At 49.0% G+C, this 11,171-nt stretch overlaps 1 protein-coding gene across 1 annotated transcript in view; it reads right to left on the minus strand.

The window, feature by feature from the left end:
* Positions 1-398: 398 nt before the first annotated feature.
* Positions 399-11,171, minus strand: part of LOC139403862 (protein FAM227B-like) — a 16,653-nt gene continuing 5,880 nt past the window's right edge. Inside the window, exons 4-7 of the mRNA XM_071147028.1 lie at positions 1,055-1,132; positions 857-931; positions 674-743; positions 399-527 (exon numbers count right to left, since the gene is read on the minus strand). Coding sequence (XP_071003129.1) covers positions 399-527; positions 674-743; positions 857-931; positions 1,055-1,132 — 352 coding nt within the window. The remainder of the gene's footprint in view (positions 528-673; positions 744-856; positions 932-1,054; positions 1,133-11,171) is intronic.

Here is an 11,171-nt window from a genome sequence, read left to right on the forward strand (position 1 = left end):
ACACACACACGCACACACACACACACACACACACACACCCTCTCCTCTGGTGTGCTGTGAGTCTCTGAGAGGTAATATGTTTCTGTGATGTTTCTGAGCCTTCATGACTTGTAAAACACACTAGCCCTGCTCTGGCCCGACACACACACACACACTGTTTCAAGTCAGCGTCTGAGAAAGGGAGAACAGACTGAAGGGAAATAATCACAGTGTGACTGGTGAATGGTGAAGTGTGAAGATTGGCATTTAAATCATCTGGGTGAATTTCAATGAAAACAAATGTCAAATATATATTAATGTAGCACAAAACACTGACATCATGTTCTGTAGATCTGAGTGGCATAAAGAGAAAGAGAGAGAGAGAGGGAGAGAGAGACACTGTGCTGAAAGTTGCAGTGTCATTGTCCAGCTGTCTTTCGGTTCTCTGGAGAAACAGAAGGTTGGTTTGTATTCTTCGCCTCCTCTGACTCCTCTTTCCTCTCTTTCCCCTCTCCCTTCTGCAGACGCTGGCGGTACGGGGGGTGGTTCTGAACACACACAGACAGACAAAAGGCTCTGTATCAGGTAGAGTCTGTACTGTTTGTGTTCTCCAAATCCTTGTAGTTTAATTTATGTGACAAAAGTTGGTTAGAGTACAGATATTATATAACTATGCAGTGGAGAGTTCAGCTACCCATTTATTCATGATTCCCTCGCTGGCGATCTTCACCTCCATGCGGTCACTGAAAATCTCTTTCTTCATCCTGGACACACAAGAAAAGGAAACACAGGAAAGGTTCAAGCGGCAGTTCAGTTCTAAATCCATATTTGTCAAAGTGACTAAAACATCAGTGAGGACAATGTGTTAGTTTCCTACCTGTTGAGTTTCATGTTATGGATCAGTCGATCTCTGTGGATGTCAGCTATCTCCTGTTTCGTCTGCTGGCAGAACCTACAGGGATGGATAGGGAGTAGAGGAGAGCTGTCAGACATGTTATACTGTAATGGTCATGTAATATTATTGGGGAAGCTATCTATGCCTTGCTTGTGTTGTATTTCTGTGTGTGTATTTTACGTGTTGTATTCCTGTTGCCTTTTGTGGCTCCTCTCCTCCACATCAGTCAGCACCTCTTGGTAGGTGGGTTTGGAAGGAGTTACACCACAGACAGTCAAGGAATACAACTACTGTCACCTTCTTATGACAAACTACACTACATGACCAAAAGTATGTGGACACCTGCTCGTCAAACATCTCATTCCAAAATCATGTGCATTAATATGGCGCTGGTCCCCCCTTTGCTGCTATAACAGCCGCCGCTCTTTTGGGGAGGCTTTCCACTAGATGTTGGAACATTGCTGCGGGGACTTGCTTCCATTCAGCCATAAGAGCATTAGTGAAGTCGGGCACTGTTGGGCGATTAGGCCTGGCTCGCAGTCGGCATTCCAATTCATCCCAAAGGTGTTCGATGGGGTTGAGGTCAGGGCTCTGTGCAGGCCAGTCAAGTTCTTCCGGAACCGATCTCGACAAACCATTTCTGTATGGCCCTCACTTTGTCGTGGGGCATTGTCGTGCTAAAACAGGAAAGGGCATTCCCCAAACTGTTGCCACAAGGTTGGAAACACAGAATCTAGAATGTCATTGTGTGCTGTTGCGTTAAGATTTTCTTTCACTGGATCGAAGGGGCATAGCCCAAACCCTAAAAAACAGCCCCAGACCACTATTCCTCCTTAACCAAACTTTACAGTTGGCACTATGTATTGGGCAGGTAGCGTTCTCCTGGCTTCCGCCAAACCCATTGCGCATGGTGATCTTAGGCTTGTGTGCGGCTGCTCGGCCATGGAAACCCAGGACAGACCATTTTTAGCACTAGATGGTCCCGTTCGGTTGACCGGGGCAGCTCTAGCAGACCAGAAATTTGACAAACTGACTTGTTGGAAAGGTGCCATGCTGAAAGCCACTGATCTCTTCAGTAAGGCCGTTCTACTGCCAATGTTTGTCTATGGAGATTGCATGCGGTGTGCTTGATTTTATACACCTGTCAGCAACGGGTGTGGCTGAAATAGCTAAATGCACTAATTTGAAGGGGTGTCCACATAATTTTGTACATATAGTGTATCTCTATCTAACTTCTGTTATGTTACATTTCATTAAAACCTATCAGGTCCTACACATTCCCAAACTATGATTATCTCAGAGTTTTACAGTCAGAATATGGTGAGAAAAAGCCGATGAGATTAGTTCACTTTGAACTCCATACCCCCTGTACTCAGCCCACCCGTCTTCTCCTGTGCCAGGTTCATTAAGTGGTTCATTAACTACAGTAAAGTACAGTCTCACATAATCCATGCACGTTTTATTAGCATGCTTAAGAGTATGTTTTTACATGTTGTTCTCAGCATAAATACAGTGTGCCAGCTGTGTGCAAAACAACATGTGTTTGTGTCTGTGCATGTGTGTGTGCCTGTGTGTGTGTTTGTGTCTGTGTTTGTGTCTGTGTCTGTGCTGTGTGTGTGTGTGTGTGTGTGTGTGTGTGTGTGTGTGTGTGTGTGTGTGTGTGTGTGTGTGTGTGTGTGTGTGTGTGTGTGTGTGCAGGGGCGCCGCCAGGGATTTTGGGCCCCATGAAAGTATATCACATTGGGCCCCACCACCACAGGCCACACCAACCCTGCACATTTGCTGTAACCACACACCTCCAGAACCCAATCGACCCATTTAAAGCCTTAAATAACTCTACCTTTGCAGGCTTGCAACTCTCTTGTAGTCCAATATTTACTGTCTGATATTTACTGACAGTGAACTGTGAAAATATAACACTGTGCAGACATGCTGGCAACATTCTGCATACAGTGGAATTCACTATTGATGCAAGACTGATCCCCTCTATAAGAAATGTGTTAAAGGTAATCTTTTACAGTCTAAATGTCATTTTAATGGTAATATTCTTGAATGGAAAATTATCTTAACATGAATGAATAACTTAAAATAAATATAACTTCAATACACATTAACCTCTTCAATTAAAATAAAGGAACATGATCATCTATAGAATGATACAACAAACAAAATAATCAAATCAGCAGCAGATTTGTGAACTAAGTATACAGACCAACTAGAAAATAAGCAGCTGGAAAAGTGGAAATGGAAAATGGAAAGGCCTGATGTTGGTGCTACAGGAAAGGTCAAGGGGTCACCAAATCAATAGGTTTCTTCCACTTGGGGTCTTGATTGTGCACAACAAATTTGATGGTAATCCAGCCATTACTTTGAGATACATCTTGTTCTCTGTCTGTTCTCAGTCTTGTTCTCAGCCTGTGAACATCATGTAGTGTAGTGATGTAGTGATCCAATATCCACAGCCATACCATTTAACAGTTATCACTGGCCCTTGCTCAGCCTTACTCACCAAGAGCCCAGCGCCCAGCCTTCTTGCTGGCAAAGTCACTGATCAAGTCTAGCTAACTGACTTTCAATGGACAGCATGGCAAGACTGCAAAGCCTGTCCTGGGACATAGTGGACCTCAAATAGTTCTTTAAATCAGTTTTAGCTTACTGAAAGCTCTCTCGTCACCAGCAACAGTCACAGGCAGTGTGCAAAATATACGTAAAGCAATGCACACTTCTCCAAAAATGCTTTTTCAGCTGCATTTTACCAATTGCATTCAGGAAACAAAGAGGGAACAAGTTAGGGGGGGAAGTGGCAGCATTTACAGTGTTCAGGTGTCAGGAGACCAAGAGGGAACAAGTGGCAGCATATACAGTGTTCAGGTGTCAGGAGACAAAGAGGGAACAAGTGGCAGCATATACAGTGTTCAGGTGTCAGGAGACAAAGAGGGGACAAGTGGCAGAATATACAGTGTTCAGGTGTCAGGGGACAAAGAGGGGACAAGTTAGGGGGGGAGTGGCAGCATATACAGTGTTCAGGTGTCAGGAGACAAAGAGGGGACAAGTTAGGGGGGAGTGGCAGCATATACAGTGTTCAGGTGTCTTACTTCATGTTGAAACTCAGGTGTCAGATCTCTGGAATACGTCATGATCAGTGGTTGGCACACAGAAGGGACTTGATCCTCACTAATCTGACCAACTTTAGGAACATTAGAAAATTATTCTACAATTTTTGCAGTGGTGTGAAACCTAGTGTCCAAGTCACTTATGATGTTGTCTATAGCAGTAAAAAACACTGTTCCGAAACACCTTTGCTGCACTGTCCTGAGCTGTCTCCTCTTGAGAGGTCTCATCATGATTGTGGACTTCAGGAAACAGCAGAGGGAGCACCCCCCTATCCACATCGATGGGATAGTAGTAGTAGTGGAGAGGGTAGTAAGTTTTAAGTTCCTCGGCATACACATCACAGACAAACTGAATTGGTCCACCCACACAGACAGCGTCGTGAAGAAGGCGCAGCAGCACCTCTTCAACCTCAGGAGGCTGAAGAAATTTGGCTTGTCACCAAAAGCACTCACAAACTTCTACAGATGCACAATCGAGAGCATCCTGGCGGGCTGTATCACCGCCTGGTACGGCAACTGCACCGCCCACAACCGTAAGGCTCTCCAGAGGGTAGTGAGGTCTGCACAACGCATCACCGGGGGCAAACTACCTGCCCTCCAGGACACCTACAACACCCGATGTCACAGGAAGGCCATAAAGATCATCAAGGACAACAACCACCCGAGCCACTGCCTGTTCACCCTGCTATCATCCAGAAGGCGAGGTCAGTACAGGTGCATTAAAGCAGGGACCGAGAGACTGAAAAACAGCTTCTATCTCAAGGCCATCAGACTGTTAAACAGCCACCACTAACATTGAGTGGCTGCTGCCAACACACCGACTCAACTCCAGCCACTTTAATAATGGGAATTGATGGGAAATGATGTAAAATATATCACTAGCCACTTTAAACAATGCTACCTAATATAATGTTTACATACCCTACATTATTCATCTCATATGTCAAATCAAATCAAATCAAATTTTATTTGTCACATACACACATGGTTAGCAGATGTTAATGCGAGTGTAGCGAAATGCTTGTGCTTCTAGTTCCGACAATGCAGTAATAACAAGTAATCTAACTAACAATTCCAAAACTACTGTCTTGTACACAGTGTAAGGGGATAAAGAATATGTACATAAGGATATATGAATGAGTGATGGTACAGAGCAGCATAGGCAAGATACAGTAGATGGTGTCGGGTACAGTATGTACAAATGAGATGAGTATGTAAACAAAGTGGCATAGTATAGTATAAAGTGGCTAGTGATACATGTATTACATAAGGATACCGTCGATGATATAGAGTACAGTATATACGTATGCGTATGAGATGAATAATGTAGGGTAAGTAACATTTATATAAGGTAGCATTGTTTAAAGTGGCTAGTGATATATTTACATCATTTCCCATCAATTCCCATTATTAAAGTGGCTGGAGTTGAGTCAGTGTCAGTGTGTTGGCAGCAGCCACTCAGTGTTAGTGGTGGCTGTTTAACAGTCTGATGGCCTTGAGATAGAAGCTGTTTTTCAGTCTCTCGGTCCCAGCTTTGATGCACCTGTACTGACCTCGCCTTCTGGATGATAGCGGGGTGAACAGGCAGTGGCTCGGGTGGTTGATGTCCTTGATGATCTTTATGGCCTTCCTGTGACATCGGGTGGTGTAGGTGTCCTGGAGGGCAGGTAGTTTGCCCCCGGTGATGCGTTGTGCAGACCTCACTACCCTCTGGAGAGCCTTACGGTTGAGGGCGGTGCAGTTGCCATACCAGGCGGTGATACAGCCCGCCAGGATGCTCTCGATTGTGCATCTGTAGAAGTTTGTGAGTGCTTTTGGTGACAAGCCGAATTTCTTCAGCCTCCTGAGGTTGAAGAGGCGCTGCTGCGCCTTCTTCACGATGCTGTCTGTGTGAGTGGACCAATTCAGTTTGTCTGTGATGTGTATGCCGAGGAACTTAAAACTTGCTACCCTCTCCACTACTGTTCCATCGATGTGGATAGGGGGGTGTTCCCTCTGCTGTTTCCTGAAGTCCACAATCATCTCCTTAGTTTTGTTGACGTTGAGTGTGAGGTTGTTTTCCTGACACCACACTCCGAGGGCCCTCACCTCCTCCCTGTAGGCCGTCTCATCGTTGTTGGTAATCAAGCCTACCACTGTTGTGTCGTCCGCAAACTTGATGATTGAGTTGGAGGCGTGCGTGGCCACGCAGTCGTGGGTGAACAGGGAGTACAGGAGAGGGCTCAGAACGCAACCTTGTGGGGCCCCAGTGTTGAGGATCAGCGGGGAGGAGATGTTGTTGCCTACCCTCACCACCTGGGGGCGGCCCGTCAGGAAGTCCAGTACCCAGTTGCACAGGGCGGGGTCGAGACCCAGGGTCTCGAGCTTGATGACGAGCTTGGAGGGTACTATGGTGTTGAATGCCGAGCTGTAGTCGATGAACAGCATTCTCACATAGGTATTCCTCTTGTCCAGATGGGTTAGGGCAGTGTGCAGTGTGGTTGAGATTGCATCGTCTGTGGACCTATTTGGGCGGTAAGCAAATTGGAGTGGGTCTAGGGTGTCAGGTAGGGTGGAGGTGATATGGTCCTTGACTAGTCTCTCAAAGCACTTCATGATGACGGATGTGAGTGCTACGGGGCGGTAGTCATTTAGCTCAGTTACCTTAGCTTTCTTGGGAACAGGAACAATGGTGGCCCTCTTGAAGCATGTGGGAACAGCAGACTGGTATAGGGATTGATTGAATATGTCCGTAAACACACCGGCCAGCTGGTCTGCGCATGCTCTGAGGGCGCGGCTGGGGATGCCATCTGGGCCTGCAGCCTTGCGAGGGTTAACACGTTTAAATGTCTTACTCACCTCGGCTGCAGTGAAGGAGAGACCGCATGTTTTCGTTGCAGGCCGTGTCAGTGGCACTGTATTGTCCTCAAAGCGGGCAAAAAAGTTATTTAGTCTGCCTGGGAGCAAGACATCCTGGTCCGTGACTGGGCTGGGTTTCTTCCTGTAGTCCGTGATTGACTGTAGACCCTGCCACATGCCTCTTGTGTCTGAGCCGTTGAATTGAGATTCTACTTTGTCTCTGTACTGGCGCTTAGCTTGTTTGATAGCCTTGCGGAGGGAATAGCTGCACTGTTTGTATTCGGTCATGTTACCAGACACCTTGCCCTGATTAAAAGCAGTGGTTCGCGCTTTCAGTTTCACACGAATGCTGCCATCAATCCACGGTTTCTGGTTAGGGAATGTTTTAATCGTTGCTATGGGAACGACATCTTCAACGCACGTTCTAATGAACTCGCTCACCGAATCAGCGTATTCGTCAATGTTGTTATCTGACGCAATACGAAACATCTCCCAGTCCACGTGATGGAAGCAGTCTTGGAGTGTGGAGTCAGCTTGGTCGGACCAGCGTTGGACAGACCTCAGCGTGGGAGCCTCTTGTTTTAGTTTCTGTCTGTAGGCAGGGATCAACAAAATGGAGTCGTGGTCAGCTTTTCCGAAAGGGGGGCGGGGCAGGGCCTTATATGCGTCGCGGAAGTTAGAGTAACAATGGTCCAAGGTCTTTCCTCCCCTGGTTGCGCAATCGATATGCTGATAAAATTTGGGGAGTCTTGTTTTCAGATTAGCCTTGTTAAAACCCCCAGCTACAATGAATGCAGCCTCCGGATAAATTGTTTCCAGTTTGCAGAGAGTTAAATAAAGTTCGTTCAGAGCCATCGATGTGTCTGCTTGGGGGGGGATATATACGGCTGTGATTATAATCGAAGAGAATTCTCTTGGTAGATAATGCGGTCTACATTTGATTGTGAGGAATTCTAAATCAGGTGAACAGAAGGATTTGAGTTCCTGTATGTTTCTTTCATCGCACCATGTCACGTTAGTCATAAGGCATACGCCCCCGCCCCTCTTTTTACCAGAAAGATGTTTTTTCCTGTCTGCGCGATGCGTGGAGAAACCTGTTGGCTGCACCGCTTCGGATTGCGTCTCTCCAGTAAGCCACGTTTCCGTGAAGCAAAGAACGTTACAGTCTCTGATGTCCCTCTGGAATGCTACCCTTGCTCGGATTTCATCAACCTTGTTGTCAAGAGACTGGACATTGGCAAGAAGAATGCTAGGTAGTGGTGCGCGCTGTGCCCGTCTCCGGAGTCTGACCAGAAGACCGCCTCGTTTCCCTCTCTTTCGGAGTCGTTTTTTTGGGTCGCTGCATAGGATCCACTCCGTTGTCCTGTTTGTAAGGCAGAACACAGGATCCGCGTCGCGAAAAACATATTCTTGGTCGTACTGATGGTGAGTTGATGCTGATCTTATATTCAGTAGTTCTTCTCGACTGTATGTAATGAAACCTAAGATGACCTGGGGTACTAATGTAAGAAATAACACGTAAAAAAACAAAAAACTGCATAGTTTCCTAGGAACACGAAGCGAGGCGGCCATCTCTGTCGGCGCCGGAAGTAAATGTATACGTATATACTGTACTCTATATCATCTACTGCATCTTTATGTAATACATGTATCACTAGCCACTTTAAACTATGCCACTTTGTTTACATAGCCTACATTACTCATCTCATATGTATATACTGTACTCGATACCATCTACTGCATCTTGCCTATGCCGTTCTGTACCATCACTCATTCATATATCTTTACGTACATATTCTTTATCCCTTTACACTTGTGTGTATAAGGTAGTAGTTTTGGAATTGTTAGGTTAGATTACTCGTTGGTTATTACTGCATTGTCGGAACTAGAAGCACAAGCATTTCACTACACTCACATTAACATCTACTAACCATGTGTATGTGACAAAGACATTTGATTTGATTTGGAATCTCTTCCATTTCCTCTGGCGGCTGTGTTCCTTGCTAAATTGAGGTGCAACATCCATTTGGGGAGAAATCAGTGTTGCCTCAGACAGGAGAGACTCCCATCCATCTCTAAGAGCCTCTTCCTTTAAGGCTCTGATATTGGCTGGCTTTGTGTCAAGGGAGATTTTTCCTGACTGGAGAATCACATTCCTGTCCTCAATGTATTGCAGTACCTGCAATTATGCCAACTGACATGTCATTCAACACAATGCTGCTCACCTCCTTCTTCAGTTGGGAGTAGGGCTGGTTCAGGGGTATGGGGATGGGAGACAGGGCTGGTTCAGGGGTATGGGGATGGGGAGACAGGGCTGGTTCAGGGGTATGGGGATGGGAGACAGGGCTGGTTCAGGGGTATGGGGATGGGAGACAGGGCTGGTTCAGGGGTATGGGGATGGGAGACAGGGCTGGTTCAGGGGTATGGGGATGGGGAGACAGGGCTGGTTCAGGGGTATGGGGATGGGAGACAGGGCTGGTTCCGGGGTATGGGGCTGGGGAGACAGGGCTGGTTCAGGGGTATGGGGATGGGAGACAGGGCTGGTTCAGGGGTATGGCGATGGGGAGACAGGGCTGGTTCAGGGGTATGGGGATGGGAGACAGGGCTGGTTCAGGGGTATGGGGATGGGGAGACAGGGCTGGTTCAGGGGTATGGGGATGGGAGACAGGGCTGGTTCAGGGGTATGGGGATGGGAGACAGGGCTGGTTCAGGGGTATGGGGAAGGGAGACAGGGCCGGTTCAGGGGTATGGGGATGGGAGACAGGGCTGGTTCATGGGTATGGGGATGGGAGACAGGGCTGGTTCAGGGGTATGGGGATGGGAGACAGGGCTGGTTCAGGGGTATGGGGATGGGAGACAGGGCTGGTTCAGGGGTATGGGGATGGGAGACAGGGCTGGTTCAGGGGTATCAGGGGTATGGGGAAGGGAGACAGGGCCGGTTCAGGGGTATGGGGATGGGAGACAGGGCTGGTTCAGGGGTATGGGGATGGGAGACAGGGCTGGTTCAGGGGTATGGGGATGGGGAGACAGGGCTGGTTCAGGGGTATGGGGATGGGGATGGGAGACAGGGCTGGTTAAGGGGGATGGGGATGGGAGACAGGGCTGGTTCAGGGGTATGGGGATGGGAGACAGGGCTGGTTCAGGGGTATGGGGATGGGGAGACAGGGCTGGTTCAGGGGTATGGGGATGGGGAGACAGGGCTGGTTCAGGGGTATGGGGATGGGAGACAGGGCTGGTTCAGGGGTATGGGGATGGGAGACAGGGCTGGTTCAGGGGTATGGGGATGGGAGACAGGGCTGGTTCAGGGGTATGGCGATGGGGAGACAGTGCTGGTTCAGGGGTATGAGGATGGGGAGACAGGGCTGGTTCAGGGGTATGGGGATGGGGAGACAGGGCTGGTTCAGGGGTATGGGGATGGGGAGACAGGGCTGGTTCAGGGGTATGGGGATGGGAGACAGGGCTGGTTCAGGGGTATGGGGATGGGGAGACAGGGCTGGTTCAGGGGTATGGGGATGGGGATGGGAGACAGGGATGGTTCTGGGGTATGGGGATGGGAGACAGGGCTGGTTCAGGGGTATGGGGATGGGGAGACAGGGCTGGTTCAGGGGTATGGGGATGGGAGACAGGGCTGGTTCAGGGGTATGGGGATGGGAGAAAGGGCTGGTTCATGGGTATGGGGATGGGAGACAGGGCTGGTTCAGGGGTATGGGGATGGGGAGACAGGGCTGGTTCAGGGGTATGGGGATGGGGATGGGAGACAGGGCTGGTTCAGGGGTATGGGGATGGGAGACAGGGCTGGTTCAGGGGTATGGGGATGGGAGACAGGGCTGGTTCAGGGGTATGGGGATGGGAGACAGGGCTGGATCAGGGGTATGGGGATGGGAGACAGGGCTGGTTCAGGGGTATGGGGATGGGAGACAGGGCTGGTTCAGGGGTATGGGGATGGGAGACAGGGCTGGTTCAGGGGTATGGGGATGGGAGACAGGGCTGGTTCAGGGGTATGGGGATGGGACACAGGGCTGGATCAGGGGTATGGGGATGGGAGACAGGGCTGGTTCAGGGGTATGGGGATGGGGAGACGGGGCTGGTTCAGGGGTATGAGGATGGGGAGACAGGGATGGTTCAGAGGTATGGGGATGGGGAGACAGGGCTGGTTCAGGGGTATGGGGATGGGGAGACAGGGCTGGTTCAGGGGTATGGGGATGGGAGACAGGGCTGGTTCAGGGGTATGGGGATGGGAGACAGGGCTGGTTCAGGGGTATGGGGATGGGAGACAGGGCTGGTTCAGGGGTATGGGGATGGGAGACAGGGCTGGATCAGGGGTATGGGGATGGGAGACAGGGCTG

Source organism: Oncorhynchus clarkii, unplaced genomic scaffold (genome assembly GCF_045791955.1).
Source record: "Oncorhynchus clarkii lewisi isolate Uvic-CL-2024 unplaced genomic scaffold, UVic_Ocla_1.0 unplaced_contig_3708_pilon_pilon, whole genome shotgun sequence".
Taxonomy (NCBI): domain Eukaryota; kingdom Metazoa; phylum Chordata; class Actinopteri; order Salmoniformes; family Salmonidae; genus Oncorhynchus; species Oncorhynchus clarkii.